The 18,765-nt window shown below is 38.4% G+C and overlaps 3 protein-coding genes across 3 annotated transcripts; 1 reads left to right on the plus strand and 2 right to left on the minus strand.

Annotated features, from left to right (window-relative positions):
- Window positions 1-4,084: 4,084 nt before the first annotated feature.
- On the minus strand, window positions 4,085-4,534 carry LOC130744682 (uncharacterized). Its single transcript, XM_057596847.1, has 2 exons — window positions 4,459-4,534; window positions 4,085-4,344 (listed from the first exon to the last, which is right to left on the minus strand). Exons 1-2 carry the CDS (start codon window positions 4,532-4,534, stop codon window positions 4,085-4,087), a joined length of 336 nt encoding a protein of 111 aa, XP_057452830.1.
- Window positions 4,535-7,260: 2,726 nt separating this feature from the next.
- Window positions 7,261-8,110, minus strand: LOC130742561 (uncharacterized). Its single transcript, XM_057594654.1, has one exon. It carries the CDS (start codon window positions 8,013-8,015, stop codon window positions 7,458-7,460), a length of 558 nt encoding a protein of 185 aa, XP_057450637.1. The 5' UTR covers window positions 8,016-8,110; the 3' UTR covers window positions 7,261-7,457.
- Window positions 8,111-15,876: 7,766 nt separating this feature from the next.
- Window positions 15,877-17,038, plus strand: LOC130742562 (ethylene-responsive transcription factor ERF003-like). The gene is made up of 2 exons (XM_057594655.1): window positions 15,877-16,067; window positions 16,203-17,038. The coding sequence occupies exons 1-2, from the start codon at window positions 15,985-15,987 to the stop codon at window positions 16,678-16,680; spliced, it is 561 nt and encodes a 186-aa protein (XP_057450638.1). The 5' UTR covers window positions 15,877-15,984; the 3' UTR covers window positions 16,681-17,038.
- The last annotated feature ends 1,727 nt before the right edge of the window (window positions 17,039-18,765 follow it).

An 18,765-nucleotide genomic window follows, 5' to 3' on the forward strand; every position in this document is an offset into this window, starting at 1 on the left:
GACCTTTGAGATCTTTAAGACTTTGAGATTCTCTCTTACATCTCTCACTTACTTAAGCGTCGTAGTGTCTTCTGCATGTATCCCCACCTTGCTCGAGAAGGACCACCATGCAAGCACCACCATCTCTCTCTCAAGTCCAAATCCGAGAAGGACCCTTAATAAGGTCAAATCCAAAGTTTCATTCACGAGAAGGACCCATAATTAGGTGATTAACGAGTCTAATAAATAATAACTATTTACTAGCTATGCTAAACCACATGTTAATTTTGTTGGTATTTATTAATTCAAATGAATTGATCTATTACCTCAAAAGTCTTTTGGCCACCGGTCATTACGGGAAAAGTCCAAATGAGTTGATCACATATACGAATCTTATAACTTGATTAATATACGCCACCATTGCGGATTACCATGGTCTTGAGTTATTTTCTTGATTTCAGCATTGGAACATAACTAATTAATATCCTTTATTTCTTGTACTGCATATGGTGGCTCAACAGGCAGGTCTATGCCCAATTGCCCATTAACAACGACTGAAAATTACACATAATGAGTAATGACACATAATTGAAAGAAAAATGCTAACCTATAGGGGACTTTATCATGAATGAAACTTCGTGACTATTGTTGGATCATTTGATGATATCTCTTATAATTAGTACTACTAGGTATTTGTTTGTATTGATACTATTCGATCGGTATACAGAATAATGCATTAATCAGCTGCCTTACAAATGGAAGAGCCTTATAATAACGTTATGATGATGATAATAATAAAAACATAAGGTCGAACGGGGTTGGATAGTGCATGTGTTCTGTTCTCTCAACAGCCATATATTATGTGAATAAACAAAGGCAAGTAAGTAATTGAATACGAAGGTATATACATCTAATTACAAGGGTGATAAGGACGAAAAGAGTGTCCCTATCGTGCAAAATTTATGTCCCTTTAGATATAGCAAGTGAGTGACTGTATCAAGAAGCCTCAAGTTGGGAAAACATAATTAAATAACTCGTCAATTTGACTTATTTTCTACTCCTTCCGTTTCTATTTAATTGTCCATTTTGAAATTTTTTTTTTCTTATTTAACTATCCACTTAGCATTTCAAAAGAGCATTAAATGATATTTTTACAACAAATGCCCTTGTCAGTATAATAAATGAGGAGAGATAACACATACTTTAAAGGGTAAAATAGAAAAATAACCCTCACTTTTCTAAAAATCAACAAAATTAATCACACCCTTAATATGTGTTTCGTTCTCATATACGTCAAAACAAGTTTCATATGCCCATATATATGAAGATAAAATAGATCATATGAGTCTCAACGCTTCATTTTCATCTTCAATCTTAACTCTCCAACCTCACTACACTCTAAGACAAGATTTGAGAATAAGAAGAAAGTCAGTTACAAGCTTAAAGGATTTCCAGCTAGTGCATGTTGTAAGAATATGACTTGAATCAATATATATATATATATATATATATATATATATATATATCATTATTACCTCTCTCTTCCTTTACTATTCTAAGCAATATAGAACTCGTTCCAGTTATTTCTTTCCAATCAGCCCTGACCACGATATCGGGTAATTCAAGTATGATGATTTAAGAGATGTGACTCATATAGTCAATGTCTTAAAGTTTTGGATGGAGATATGACATATTGTTATCTTAGAGATGACTTCAACGTTAGCACATTGGTACTATAGGCTCCCCAAGGTATCTCTAGCAGTGGTTTTAGAGCCAATGGAGATGACCATGCATGGACGACTTTGTTAATATATTACTTTTACTGATTGGAGCATACTAAAGTGTGGTGGTGAGTCACACTTAAGCGGGGAGTAGCTCAAGTGTGATGTTGAGAGTCTTGCATTGTTTAATAATGAACAACATAAGAGATGTAACCCATATAGTTCATGTCTTGTCCCTGAAGGTTAGCTCAAGTGGTAAGAGCTAGGGGACATAAGAGTTTGAGAGGGTGAAGGGGGAAGAGTTAAGGATTCGAACCTTGAGGAGGACTAATGTACTAACAACTAACATATGCCTATAACAAAATATAGTTCATGTCTTAAAATTTTTGGTGAAAATATAGCCTTCAATATTGATCCATTAATACTATAGGGTCTCCCCATCTCCTAACAAGTTTAAATCATCCATCTATGGCCAATCTCATGCATGTGAGCACAAATCACTTATTAGTTCATTTACAAACTCAAAACTCATTGTCACTTATTGCCATTGGACTGGACTGTTTGGGGTGATTTTGAGTTTTTGAATTTCAAAACAACATGTTTAGGAAAACTTGTGCTGAAATGAGATTTTATTTAATTTCATGATTGTTTTAGTCTAATTTTTAAAACCGTAAGCAATAAATTTTTTAATTATGTTTTTTAGTTTCAGGAACAATGTAACTCACCGCCACCACTACTCTCACCACTAGACACGCCGCTACGCCATTACCAATACCCTCCATCCTTGCAACCACCATCACTACCCTCCAGTCTCCACCACTGCTACCACACAACCTTCCACCACTACCACTTCTGCCCCATCCCCACAATCTTTTATCACCACCGTCAACAGTGTTGTCGTTGTCATCGCCACTATGTAACATCCACCACCATTACTAGGTAATAATGATAGACCTCACCTCCTTCCACCATTGTAACAATCATCCCCGCCATCTTTTACCACCACCCATCACTAGTTAAGTAGCTGTTGTCGCCATCATGTAACATTCACCCTACCACTTCATCTACCACCACTAGGGTTGTTCAAGATGAACTGGCCTGAACTGAACCCGCATAAACCGATCATGTTTTTGCAAAATCGGGCCGGTCGGGTCAGAAAATGAGTTTTTCAGTTAAAAAAATCGGTTTCTGGTAGTTTGGACTGGTCAGTTCCGGTTTAAGCTCCAAACTGACCGAACCGGTTTTAATAAATAAAAAAAAGCAAACCCAAGCCCACTAACCCTAACCTAATAATATAAATACCCATTATCCTCTCCCAAAAAACCCTAGCAACCACTATGTTCCTTCTAGCCGCCACCACCATTGCTAGCCAGCCTCCACCACCAGTTCTCACCACGCCAGCCATCCACGACCACCACCAACACCCAAACGGAGATTGCAGTGGCTCCATTCTTGAACTTCTCATCGGCGCCACCCACCACTAATTCTAGCCTTCACCTCTCATTCTCCCACTCTTTCATGGCATTTTGCATGATGAAATCTTCAATGGATCTGCTCGAAATCGCATTGCTCGACCTCGCCTCTGGTGTTTTTGTTTCTCTCTCTCACACAGAAGACATCACTTCGCGAAGATCCAAATCTGGTCGAGAGATGAAGAGATGAAGATCGAGAAATAAAGATCCAAATGTAATTTGTTGTATCATTGAAGCTTTGTTTTCTTTGTCAAAATCTGTAACATTATTTTCGCTTCTGTATCACTGTGATTTCTATTGTAAAAGTATTTTTTTTTCTTAGGCTTATCTTCTTCTCTGCTCTGTTCACGTTTTTTTTATGTTTCACAATCCGCTCAGGCCGACCCGCTGAAACCGTGATCAGGCCAAAACCGAACTGAGCAACTCGTGTCTTCTTCACGGTCGGCGCAAAATCTTAGGGCCCATTCGGGGTGGTTGCGAGTTTTTGGTTTTTGGTTTTCTAATGCAATTTTAAAAACAAAACGTGTTCGGCAAAAATAGAGCTGAAGTGAATTTTTATTAATTTTTAAAACCGTTTTAGCCTGTTTTTGTGATTATGGTTTTTAGTTTCAATAACATGTAACTTCATCACCATCACCCACCGTCATCACCACCACCACCACCACCACCAGTTCACCACCATTGTCGCCACCACCACTTCCGTCACCACCATCATTACCACTGCCACCATCACAATCTCCGCCACCACATGCATCCTCCACGCGTGTCACCACCGTGACCACCACCAGCGCTGCTACCATCTCCGCCATTGCCGCTGCCTCTACCACCACCGCCACCATCTCCACATGCATCCTCCACCTGTGCCACTGCCGCCAGCACTACCCTTCACCGCCACTACCACCTCCACCACCCTTAACCATTGTCACGTGCGTCACCACCACCTCCACCGTCGCCACCGCTACTATCGCTGCCACTACCACCACCATCCTCCAACACTACCACTTCCACCTCCACCACCATCGCCGACTCCATTGCAACCACCACCACCACAATCGCCACCGCCACAACCACCACGTCGCTGCCAGCACCATCATCGTGAACACCAGGTAAAACCCCCTCCACCACCACACCTTCATTACCACTACAATCACCTCCACCATCACCACCACCACCTGCACTACTATTCCACTAGCATCACCACCCCCAACACGACCACTGCCCCCACCACCACCACCACTGTCGCTTCTGCTACCACCACCCTCCACCACCATAACCACCACTGTAACCGTCATTAGGCAACATCAAAACTCTACCACCGCTGCTATTTGGCCCCTCTATTATTGTGTCGCCACTACCACCCATTGTTGTGAATTCACAAAGTTGATAATTGTTGTGACTATTGTGGATTTACAAAGTTAACACCAAGTTTCTTAAAACTCAAAACCACAAAAAACAAAAACAATATTTATAAAACTGGAAACTAGTTTTGGTTTTTATAAAATTTAAAACATAAAACCAAAAACCACCCCGAACAGGGCCTTAGGTTGTTGGTGATTTTCAATTGACCAAAACCGAAGGTTGGGCTCGAAACCGACCGAACCTGACCTATGGACAACCCTAACCACCACCACCACCATTGGCACTAAGTAACGTCTACCAGCACTTCTAGGTAATATTGGTAAAATATGTCTTACAACAATAATGACTATTACGTACTTACAAAGTTGACAACAACTTTTTAAAATTGAAAGATCACAAAAAAACTAAAATTAGATTTATAAAAACATAAAACAAAAGACAAAAATGTGATAACTTTTAAAATGTTTCGAAATCAAAAGCTAGTTTAATAATATTTTTGTGATTCCCAACAATCTTATGTAAGAGTTGTCTAAATGACATATGAAAAAAGTTAAATAACGCATTGTCCTAGATGAACCAATCACATTTAAGACAAGTGAATATAATTTTTATATTTTAATTATAAATAATTCTATTGATCTATTTGAGTGGGTTAAGTAATCTTTATGGTTTATATAGCTAGCCAACCTCATCTTAATTATATCAAATATGTACGTACGTGTTCTCTGCAAAGGGCCGGCAGTTTTTTTTTATTTTCTTTAACAATTTTTTTAAAGTTTTTCCAAATAAATGGTAGAATAAATTTTAGCTTCTGGATATGCAGATCTTTAAGCTAAACTTGACAAAAAAACATGCATTTGCTATGTCAACGACATAGACAGACACAACTATGCGATATATGGCTTAATATATTTGGCTCCAAACTAGTTTATCAAGATAAATTATAGTATAATGTCCTTTCATTCTTCATAGAGACCATATCACTGTCTGGGAAGCGTAAAGCAACATAATTTGGAATATTTGTGATTAGAACCAATTCTTTCGTTATTTAATTTTGGAAATGGATTGATACCTATTGACTTAGCCTGCACAAAATAAAAATATATATTACACAAAGTTCTGCTATTTAAACAAATCACTTAGGTGTATTTATCAATAGATTAAAACATAGATGGTAAATTCCATCTATAATATTTATATGTTTGTCGTAGCATGATATTTGCCAATATCACTATAAAATTAGGCACACACGGAAACGCAGAACAGAAGTTCATTGTACTTATAATACTGTACTTTTCGGAGGGTCTAAAAGACTGAAAGTTTTCTTTTAAATATATTTTTATTTAAAATTATTATTTTAGCCCGTCTAGTGAACCGAGAAAATAATTTAAAAATGAATAAAATATAATTTAATAATAATTTTAAAAGTATTTTATGTTATAAGTTTAAGATTTTTGACACAATGTGATAAGGTTAAGATGAAATAGGTAGCTTTAATATTTAGATACTAAATTATAATTCTCTAAATGAATTAAATTTAATAAATTATTATAAGTTTTAATTTCGTAATAACTTTTATGAATTTGATTTTGTATCTATTGAAAAAAGAATTAGTCCGCGTAGGCTAGCTCAAGTGGTAGGAGCTGGGGACATATGAGTTGGGTAGGGGGAGGTTCTGAGGTCGAAGCAGGGTGTGACATTATCCAAAAGGTGAATCAAAGTTGGGAGTACCCAACAGGAGGGATAACCCTATCTTCGCTAGATAATCAGCTATGCAATTAGACTCCCTGGGAGAGTGGGAGATAGAAATAGCTCCATGAGCATCTACCAGCTGTAAAATGTCATGAGCAATCTGCCCATATAAGTGATTCGAGACATCCCCCTCGTTCAACAATTTCACCACCTCCAAAGAATCACTCTTGGTCATGACACGCGGCAGGTCCAGGCTCACAATCAGGTCCATTGCAGACTTTACTGCTAACAGTTCGACAACCAACACATTCGAGAGCGCCAGATCTCCAAGATTATGGCTAAAACCCATTTTCCAAGAACCTGCATCATCGAGCACTACTCCGCCACAGCTGGCCACGAGAGTGTTACTTAGAGCCCCATCAACAATATTCATCTTTAGCCAACCCAACGGAGGCACCTGCAATCTCTGAGCCATAGCGGGGCGAACTCTGGATGAAAAACAATCTGGTTGCTGACACAAACGGGGATTCAACGAGGGACCCAAAGTTGCTTCATGAACCATATCCTCCATGCCTAGCGAACGAATAAAGCCCCGGATACGCGTTGAGCTGTGAGGAGTTCCGGAGAAAACAATAATTAAAAAAGATTTTAAATTTTGATTAAAAATAATATCACATTTAAAAAACAGTAAATTTTTTAATTTTTTTAAAGTTTAACATTAAAATTTGATTTTTTTAAAATTTAAATAACTAATAATTAGAATTAGAGGAATCACATTCTCATATGTAGCCTCAATAATAATTAAATTGAATTAAATTTTTTGGAATCAAATAAAAACCCAAAAATGTTGCTCACATTGGAATAATTGCTCGAATCGTGTCTTATAGATTTTTTTGAAATTTCTCAATAGAATTAATTGATTGATCTAATAATATGTATAAAAATGTTTAATATAAAAAGATTCTTTAGATGAGTATGTGATTGCACTTCTCAGTTCCTAGATTTCATTACTCATTGCAATTAATATGACCTGATTTTTCATTCTTTTATTAACTCTTTTTTTTTTGATAACAATGTAAATTCATTAATCAGGAAAATCCGCTGCCAGGTGTAATAGGATACCCACAGGGGGATCACCCCACCAATTGCAGTCTTTGTACAAGTGACTCTCAGCAGCTAACTCATGAGCAACTCTGTTTGTTTTCCTATACTCGAAAATACAAGAGAATCTACTCTAACTATTAACCATCTGATGGCAATCCAAAAGAATGTGCCTTAGAGAGGGGAAATCAGCAGGGCAATGAAAAGCCTTAACCAGTTGTTGGCAATCTGAAGCAACGACAAGACCATCAAGCTCCCAATTGACAGCCAAATTTAGAGCCCATCTAAGACAACAAGCTTCAGCTATTAAGGGCTCCAATATGCAATCCTCATAGTGTGTTGCAGCAATTTGAAAACGCCCCTCATCATCTCTGATTACCATGCCAAAACCCGAGCCCATTTCCCCTGACCAACCTGCATCAAAGTTTAGTTTCATAAAACCAGTAGGTGGGAGAGTCCAAGAAGGATCAGATGGCACAGAGCTGGTTCTAGTAGATGGAGGTTGATGACTCAGCCAATCTGTTCTCATGTTGATCGCGAGCTCCACAGTTTTACTTGAATCAGGAGCTATCTTGTTGAAAATTTTATCATTTCTAGCCTTCCATATACTCCAGCAGATCATAGCTACCTGAGCCATATTGTCAGCGTTTACTTCTTCTTTCATGTGCAGCAGGCAATTGTCCATAGTCATGGTAACATCTCCAGATTTAATAGCCAAAGAGGAGAGGAACCAGACTTGTCTAGCCCACTGGCAGCTCAGGAAGAGGTGGGTAGCGGTTTCTTCAATGTTTTCCCCACAGACAGGACAAGTTGGTTCAATTTTAACACCCCATTTCCTCAAATTTTGCTGGCTCGGGAGAGAATTGTTCAACAGTCTATACAAGAAATGTTGCACTTTTCTAGGGATTTTTAATCGCCAAACAAATTTGCAATCCGATTTAGAGGTAGAGGAATAAGCCAACGCAGAAATTTTTAATTGCATAAGCATAGAATAAGCTGTTTTGACTGAGAACATACCACTAGAGTTGTGTTTCCAGGTCAGCAGATCCTCTCTATCAGCCCAAGCAATTGGGATACTCTTGACTCTTGCTGCTTCAACAGGATGAAAAATCCTATCCACCAAGCTAATGTTCCATCTTCTCCATTGAGCCTCAATTAGCTCTTCTACTTTGGCATTTGAAGGGAGCTCTTTTACAGCGCTTAGGACTTTACCGGAGCCAGAACCAGGCAGCCATGAATCACCCCAAATAGAAGCTTTTTTTCCATTGCCCACCTTCCAACTTGAACCCTCTTTAATGACATCAATAACAGAGAAGATGCTTCGCCAAGAGTAGCTAGGAAGGAAACCCACCGAGGCCTTAAGGATTGAGGACCTGGGAAAGTACCTTGCCTTGAGACATTTATACAAAAGAGAGTCCTCTGACTGAACCAGCCGCCAGACTTGTTTGGCTAAAAGAGCTTCATTAAAGCTTCTAAAATCCCTAAATCCCAGTCCACCACAACACTTGGGTAGGCAAAGCTTGGACCAATTCATCCAATGAAGTTTCCTTTCATTTTGTTTTTGTCCCCACCAGAAATTTGACATTAGGGAGGCCATAGAGTCACATATACCATCAGGAATCTTGAAGCAACTCATTATGTAAGTTGGTATGGCTTGAGCTACGGCCTTGAGAAGCACCTCCTTCCCGGCTCTTGAAAGGAACTTCTCCTTCCACCCTTTTAATTTTCTCATTAGTCTCTCTTGCACTTTTAGGAACACAGCCTTCTTCGATCTTCCAATAATAGTAGGTAGACCAAGGTATCTATCTTGAGCATCCGCATCCTTTATCTCCATCCTATTCCGGATCTGTAGACTTAGTTGAGGCACATTTTGGCTAAATGATAACTCAATTTTCTCAAAGTTGACTCTTTGTCCCGAGGCAACTTCATACATTTTGATTGTGTCAAGAATTTGGTCAGCTTCCTGCATACTTGCTCGCATGAATAAAGGGCTGTCATCAGCAAAAAATAGGTGGGAAATTTGAGGTGCCCCCTAGCAATCTTAATTCCATGTAGCTTCCCCAAAGCAACTTACTCCTCTATCAAGCCGGCAAAAACTTCAGCACACAAAATAAACAGATATGGGAAGATTGGATCTCCTTGACGTAAACCACGCTGAGGAGAAAACCATTCTCGAGGTTTCCCATTAAGTAAAATAGCATATCGAACAGAGGAGGTGCATCTAAGGATCAAATCCACAAAAGAGCTGGGGAAATTCATTGCCATCAAAACTCCTCTTAGGAAGGGCCATTCAATTCTGTCATAGGCCTTTGACATATCCAACTTCAGGGCCATCCAACCTTTTTTTACCATATTTCTTCTTTTTTCATATAATGAAAGGCTTCCATTCCAATTAGAGCTTTGTCGGTGATTAACCTCCCCGGAATGAATGCACTTTGTGTTTCTCCCACAAGATTAGACAAGATAAATTTGAGTCTATTAGCTATGCATTTGGTCACAATCTTCATCAACACGTTGCAAAGACTAATAGGACGCATATCTTTTGGAGCCTGGGGTTTGGAAACTTTCGGTATTAAGCATATGAAGGTATCATTTATCTCTAAGACATCCCTCCCCTGGTTCAGAATTTCTAAGACATAGTTAGTAATAGAATCCCCAACCAGGTCCCAATAGTGTTGGTAGAAGAGTGCAGGTAACCCATCTGGGCCAGGCGCTTTGAGGGGATGCATCATATCTATGGTAGATTTAACTTCTGAACTGGAGAAGGGGGCTGCAATGTGCTGTATCATCTCAGGGCTCAATTTGTGTCTCACTCTTTGGAAAGTTTCTTGGATATTTAGAGGGTTATCCGAAGAAAACACTTGCTGGAAGTGGTTCTGGATAACCTGTGACACGACAGTATCCCCAAACACCCAATTGTCATGCTCATCTTTGATCTTCTTTATGCAGTTGTGTTTCCTTCTCTCAGAGGCTTTTTTGTGAAAAAACCTCGTATTCTTATCACCATTACTCAGCCATAGAGCCATGGACCTTTGTCTCCAATACCTTTCCTCATCTCTCAATAAACTGTCAAACTCCCTAAGAGCCACCCTTTTCTTGTTGTGTCGTTCCCTAGTTGCAGGACCCTTGTCAAGCTTGGCCAATTCCCTTTCCTTGCGGTCAATAGCCTTCTGTAGGTTGCCCTTATCTCTACCAAAAGAGACCAGAACTTCATGCATTGCTTGGACTCTCTCCACACAGTTTGCTCCAGGCCTGAACCAAGCTCCTTGAACCAATTGCAAACACTCCTCTGACTTTGTCCAAATCTCCTCAAAACGGAAAGGTCTCATTCTCTGCTCTGTGGGGTTTTGTTGATCAAAAATACCCTGCCAAGAAACTGCCAAGACAGAGTGATCTGAGCCATAGCTTCCCATGTGTTCCACATTGACAGAAGGGAAAACGGTAGAGAAGTCCATATTAGCAAGGCATCTATCCAATCTTTCCTTAATGTTATGAACACCCTCTCTTCCATTATCCCACGTAAAGGGGAGACCATTGAAGCCCAAATCTGATAAACCGCACACCTCAAGAGTATCGTTAAATTGGCCCATCTGCACCATGTTTGCTGGTCTTCCACCCCTCTTCCCAGAGGAATCACAAATCAGATTAAAATCCCCCATACATATCCACTTACCGGTCACTTGGGCTTTCAGGTTCTTTAACAAATCTAGAGTTTGTGCTTTCCTATCTTCCTCCGGGAAACCATAAACTCCAGAGAGGCTCCATTCCTGTTCCCATTCATCCGTAATTGTAACACTGATGTGATTAGGAGAGCAAGATAATAGATTTACATCAAGGCTGCTCCTCCATAACATAGCCACACCGCCAGACCTTCTCCTCCCATCACCTGCACAGCTCATAGCCAAACAACAATCAGAGCCAGTAGAAGCTTTTATAGAATGATACTCCGAAGTATAACTCTTAGTCTCCATTAAGAAGACGATTTGGGGCTTAGTTTTATTGCAGAGCCTTGACAAGGCCCTAACTGCCGGTGGGCCCCTTAATCCCCGGCAGTTCTATGATAAGATTTTCATGGCTGTCGGCGGGGCTGGTCACCAGCCTCCACTGTTAGCATATCACAGAATTTCTTCAAGGGGACATCATCACTACTGCTATCCACTGCCATTGGATCATTCACCGAGGGGTTCTTCCTCTTTGTTTCCCCCGCTGATGTACTAATTGAGGGGCAAGGTTTTTGTTCCCTAGCTATCTTTTTCCACTTCTTACCGGAGGACTTAGCTGTCCCCTTCGAACCCCCTGCACCACCCAAGACGATGGTTTCCTCCGGCCCAATTAGAAAACAAAGTCTTTCAGTGTTCTGGCCCTCCTCAACCTGTGAATCAGAAGGCAGCAAGCCACTATCAGCTACCTTCGCCATGCCACCTACATTGGGCTGGACATTTGTGTTCCCGTTTCCATTCACAATCACCTTCGGCTTGACAATCTCAGCCTGGCTAGCATGATGGGATAATTCCACTTCCTTGTCGGAAATAGAGGGTTGACCACGCCCATCCTTCACCATCGGAGCACCATTAAGTTCAGAGTTGCTCTCCCCACCCTGATGCACATTGACTTTGGCCAGATTTGACACCAATGCATCAACCAAAACCTCTGGTTCTTCTCTACCCCCAACCCTAACCTCTCCATTAGTATTAGCTAAGCCCTTCCCTTGAGCACCCCCTTGGAGATCCGAGCAAATGACCCCAGATCTGGAGACTTCCCCACGAACCCCTAAGACCACATTAGCCCTCAGCGGAGGGGCTCGGATCCAGTGTCCATAAGGAAGCGTTTGGAGGTCCTCCTCCTCCTCATCCCCGTCAAAATCCGCACAATCCTTGAGGACATGGTCAAGGTTACCACAAGCATAGCAGAAATTGCCCAACCTCTCATATTGGAACCAAACCTTCACTGGATAACGTCCTGGCCTAGCAATAACAGTCCCCCTTCGAAGAGGGCAAGTGACCTTGATCTGAGCACGAAAACGTAAGAAAGACCCGAGCTGATTTTCTTAATTTCTGTCCCAGGCTAAGAAACCCCCAAGGGATTCTCCGATTGACTTCGCAACTGCCTCTGTGCGTAGGGCTAGAGGAAGATCGTGAACCCGGATCCAGAAAAGGACTCGCTCCAACGACACCTCTGAGGGGTTTTCTTGTGGGTCAAAGATCTGGATCGCAATCAGGAATCGGTCGAAGTTCCAAGGACCTTGCTTCAGTACCCACGATCGGTCACGCTCATCAAAGAAACGAAATGTGAAGAGATTTCTCCCGACTTCCCGGATCTCAACACCATGCTTAACCTTCCAGACTTGAGCCAAGGTGGTTTTGAATGCCCGAGTGTTGAAGCTGTGTTGAGTGACCACCTTACCCACAAGCCAGAAATCGGATGGGTGAGAAGCACCAATCGCTTCACCAACATCAGTAACCAGCAACGGCTCCGATTCATCACTCGTTAGGACTATGTTTGGACCACGTTCCATGTCAACTCACAATAAAAGAGACAAAGAAAGTAGGTAAAAGCTGACCCTGACAACAATAATGACACTGTTGTGAAAGAAAGAAAGAAAAATAACCACATAGGGTAGATCTGAGCCCACGTAGGGTAGAGAGACCAAGAGAGACCTTGGGGAAAACGCTCACACTACGTCATTCTGCAGGAGAAACCCTAGCAAAGGAAAACGAGGAGAGAGAACTTTTTTTTGGACCCTACTTATTGGCTTCTATTAACTCTTTTAAATTTGAGTATATGTACTAAAATTTGTTTTTAGCCCCAAGGGAATATAATTGCCTGTCCGAAGGGAATTGCCTTTCTTCGGTGTATTACACGGCCTTGAATATATTCTTAGTTCAATTTCTCCTCGTATATATATGTGAAGTGATTCGTTTAGTGCTTATTCACACCGGCCATTATTCTAATGTGTAACATAGCTAGCTCAAGTTTTCACACAGCATATGCAATATTTTCTATGTGGAGTTGATAACCTTATCATTTTCCTCGAGCGGGGGGTAGCAATCCAACTTGCTTTGCTTGGCATGTGAGGTTGACAAAGCCTCAACAGAAGGAGGGAAAACAAGACTGGTTATACTACGTATATATAAGTTCATGTCAAAATCAATGTCTCTAACTTGGATTGTGTAATAGAGGTCAAATATTACAGCTACGACCCTACAACATGAAAACACAGAGGATGTGCTTTAAAATTGAAAAAAAAGGAATTGAAAGATTTATGTACATAAATCCTACATGTAAATCAAACGAGTGGTTAATTTTTTCTTTTTTTCAATTATACTTGTGAGCTGTGACATGTATGGTGTATGTGTCCTGAGGTTATTATATAAGAAAAGATCCACATGAAACATGAATGTGTCTTGGCCTTGTTTTGTGGCATGTGGATAGGTTTCCCTAGTTGAGAAATCAGTGATGTAAGCCACGTAACTATGCTACAAATTCAATATTAGACCAGCATCGCTCCTTGCTTCCTCTTCTGGCCGTCATATTGAATTGAAATCAGGGATGAATCTCATATATATGGATGAACTAAAATTAATTGTGACTTGTGATCATTACATATAATTGTCTGTATATTATTGATTGCATGCTTCTTTTTGGGAAGATGAGGTGCAGTCTACGCAAAAGGATGACTAGTATGAGCATGATACTTAAGTCAAAGAAGAAGCAGAGTAAAGTTTTCCTACTTAAATATTTTTCACAATTAATTAACTAACGATTTGAAAGACTGAAGCATCCTGCAAAACTTAAGTACTGATCACTAGCTAACAACTGACTAAGTCTCAACCTTGTGCGACTGTTAAGTGATAAATGCTAACTAGGCCTTTAGATGCGGATAAACTCAATTTTAGGGAGAGATTAATGAATATTAAATGTGAGTAAGAACTCTCATCTTAAATGAAAAAAATGTGTATTGAACTGTTTATAAGTAAAACTGTGAAAGAACTCGTACATTTAATATTTTAAGATTTTTAGTGAAAAATCATATTACGTTAAATATTGAAGATCTCTTTGAGTTTTAAATATTTCAAGCCCAACACCAAGTGAGGTGAGCTTAGGAATTTTCATCCCAATGCATAGGAAGTTTCTTCATTTTTTTAAAGTGTGTTAATATTCATTTGTACTCAAATAATATCAGAAGATACCATAATACAATCGTGGCGAATTTGGTGATTCATCATATTTCTTGCCCATCTATTTTGTGTCATAACAAAATTGTTTTTTAACATTACAAATAAATTTTTAAATATTAGTTCATAACTAAAGAAATATTTATTCACAATTAAATTCTTTATAAAAGTTTAAAAATAACAAAGTAAAATTTAACTTAAAAATAATGTGGGACATAAAAACATAAAAAATTGAAGGCGATTTTTCTAGGAGTTTAATTTCTATGCACTGATGGTGTAAAGTTTTTTTACACCGTTAACCAATCAGATTTCAAGAATGTGAGAAAATCTCTCTTTTTATTTAATTTCATTAATTGACGTAACACATACTTGAAATCTGATTAGTTAACGGTGTTAAAAAACTTTAAATTGAAGGGATTTCATACCTTTTACTTTAAATTGTCGTGTTTTCTCCATGATAAACTATTTAAATTTACAATTTAGTCTTTTATATTTAAAAGAAGAGATTAATTTCTATGCACCGACGGTGTAAAAAGTTTTACACTATCATTCAGTCACAACCTTCCATTTTTTATTTTGGATATTATTAAATTCAAAATTAATTGTGAGCTAACAAAATGGAGGGATGCGATTGAATGATGGTGTAAAACTTATTTACACCGTCGGTGCATATAAATTAATCGAATGACCTAAAAAGTATCGTACCTGCTCTCTCATATTGAGGCACACCTAAAATTGAATGTCTTAATGATTCAAGAAAAAACTCACGTTAAATCATCTTAGTACTATATGAATTAATATTATTTAAGATAAGTGAAATTGTAACCCCCTAATCTTAAATATAATTGCGTCACCCAAGACTAAAATGATTTAACTTTAGTTTTATTAGAGCATCTCCAATCCTAGATTTTTAGTTCTTAGCAATATTCATGTGAACCGTACTATGTGCTTAAGCAACTATTTACAGATTTTACTTCAATTATGCGTTCTTAGTTCTTATCACTATTCATTTGGTCTCACAATACTATTATATTAATGTTTTTTATTTTAATATAATTTTGATTTAAATTTAAATGTTAATTCAATACTTAACTTAAATATTAATTGATGAATGAGACAATTTTTTTATTAAGAAGTCAAAAAGTAAAACTCCATATATAAGAACTAGTTTTTATTTTTAAGAATTAAGAACTCCACCTCAACCTCCTCATCTTAACTCAGAAATAAAAACTTTAGATTGGAGATGCTTTTAGAATCATTTAGATAACTCCGATTAATTAACTCCCGTTGGTCACTATGCTACATTTGTGTGGGCCATTTATAAATTGACACAAGACAAGGCCGCAAAAGGACCTCAGAATATAAATCTAAGCGAACTCCTTCTCCTTCACTTCACTGATCACTTCAGTCACCTTAATTTCCTCTTCGTTTCTCATTCTCAAACACACTTCACAAACACTCCTCATCCTCATCCTCATCATCATCATGGCTAGACCCCAACAACGCTATCGTGGTGTCCGCCAGAGACACTGGGGCTCTTGGGTCTCTGAAATTCGCCACCCTTTATTGTAATTCACTCACTTCAATTCATCCTCAAATCTCTACATTATTATGCAATTTGACATGATTATATAAATATTGCACATGTTTTTGATTGAAAACTGATCACACATTTTTAATAATGCTCTGTTTTTGGACCACAGAAAGACAAGAATATGGCTAGGAACCTTCGAAACAGCTGAGGATGCAGCAAGAGCGTACGATGAAGCAGCCAGGCTCATGTGTGGTCCAAAAGCACGCACCAATTTCCCATACAATGCATCACTCTCTTCTTCATCATCGAAGCTTCTCTCTGCAACTTTAACTGCTAAGCTACACAAGTGCCACATGGCTTCCCTTTCCCTTCAAATGGCAAAGCAGAAACAAGAGCAGAAAGAGCCTCAAGTGTCACAGCAACAGTTTCAACCTTGCAATGATGTTTCTGGAACAAGTTTTGAAACTGGTTTCAGATGGCAAGAGAACAGGCACGAGGAGTTAATGTGGTTTCAAGGGAATTGCCAAGTAGTTGAGGTTTCCCAACAACAGTTTCAACCTGTTCTTGAAGATGATCACATTGAGCAGATGATACAGGAGTTGCTTGATTATGGGTCAATTGAGCTTTGCTCTGTTGGCTCTGCTTAGACTCTTCAATGTAGTGTTCTTCTCCATTGGTCAGTGCAAAAACCACATCTTTTTGGGGGGAGTCTGGTACTAATTCACCATGTAATAAAACCATGTTTGGTAATCCTTCTACAATTGATTCTAATGTCAGAATCAATTCTGAGTAGAAGCTTTAGTAAGTAGCTTCTGAATTTCAGAATTGATTCTGAGAAAATAGAAGTTAATCCAAACATGTAGCGTAGGTCGTAGGATGTTTAAACTGAGTTTCAACTCCTTCACCAATTAGTGGACAACCATGTAGTTATGATAATGTAGCCAATCATGCATTTGATGGACTATAATTTAGAATTAGTGTTAAAGAAAACAATTTTTTTGCTTCTCTTTTTTTGTTTATTGATGAAAGTTGCCCAAAATTCCTCAGAAAGTGCAGGATGGTAGTGGGACCATAGTGTCTGTCTGTGTTAGAATATGATATCCCTGCTGCTGCTTTTAGTTGTTTATACATTGTTTCTCATCATTATAATACTGGGGTGATAAACTTTGGATTATATGTCAACAAAGACAATAACAAAAAGAGAGGGAGAGGAGAATTGCAAAGCAAATGTGGGAAAACCTTAACCATTGTTGGACTGCCAAGGTAAAGACAAATTAATTAATATTGTTAGCACTTTTTTGTCATAAAGAAACTACCATTTGGCAGTAGCAGGCGCTGGAGTCAATAGTAACTACACACCTACGGGCCAGGGATCATGAGAAGAGTCATGAAAAGGAAATATTGAAGGCAGCAATTTGAAAAAAATAATGATTTTTTCACACTTCAATATCAATTACATTATACATCTCTTTCCGAACTTTTCTTTTTTTTTCCCTCACTGACTTCTTTAACAGTGTCTTTTGATACAAGTTAAATGTAAAGTGAAAGTTTTTTTTTTCTAGTACAAATCTATTAACTTTTTGTTAAGTAAATGTTATCTCCTAACGTCTGTTTATACTAATTACAACAACTATTCAATATAACCTAACTCATCTTATAGATTGGGGTTAATAGCGTGGATCAATAGTATTTAAGATAAGTAAAATGAAAATGCTATAGTCTATTTGAAATAGAGTTTTAAGTCTTAAACAGGATAAATTACACAACTCATTTCTATCACATCATCTATGTATCTCCTTTTCTATACTAATCTCTTACTTTCTTTGTCCCTTACTTATCTGTTACATTTTAATGAGTCTTGGAAACATTTTCACCTTATTCTCTCGAATTTTTTTTCCTTTTTTTTGGTGTGTCATTAATCAGATTCAGATCTTTCACCCATATTTCTTTCCTTAATATCTCTCTCCTCCAAAATATAATGCATCAACCCAAATAGGGAGAAATATTTATCCATTGTCCAAAAATAAAGTGCTTGTCTTGCTTCCAAGGAATATCCACACATATTTTCCTTTCATGAAAAAAGGAATATGCACAGTACACATGTCATATACTGCCATTTTATGACTAAATATGCCAAGTCGGAGGGATTGTGATGAAGCATTACTTTTTTGACAATAAACATTCCTATTGCTTCTCTCTCTCTCCCTCTCTTATTAATATTTTGTTTTTTAAGTTAGTAGATAAGGGCATGTTTTCCTGTTCTAAAGCCAAAACAAAGACTGCCCTCAAAGACAGAGGACTTAAGATTGTCTACAAGTAAAGAAGATCATTGTCTACCAAGAGGATCAGAGATTCAAACTGAAAGCCAAGTCTGTCACTAACAGAAAGTCCACCAAGTGAGCCAAAACACCCTTGGCTCTAACGTGCTTTTTCTACTTCATAACAGACACACCAGACAACCTTTTCTATTCTTTATTGAAGTATCCTTCCATTGTCGAATTTTGCTCACTAACCACAAAACATGTTCATTCACAATCCACCTATTCAACTCATTTTATTATAAACGCCTTAGATTAGATTTCATTTGTCATTTTTATTCGGAGATCCAAATATGGGAGGTCTCCACAACAAATGGATCTAGGATAGGCTCTGATACCATATTAGGAGGCCTAACTCAACCCAAAAGCTAGCTCAAGAATTGAGGTTTGCAAAACCATATATAAGCACTTGAT

This window comes from Lotus japonicus, chromosome 3 (assembly GCF_012489685.1).
Source record: "Lotus japonicus ecotype B-129 chromosome 3, LjGifu_v1.2".
NCBI classification, from domain to species: Eukaryota; Viridiplantae; Streptophyta; class Magnoliopsida; order Fabales; family Fabaceae; genus Lotus; species Lotus japonicus.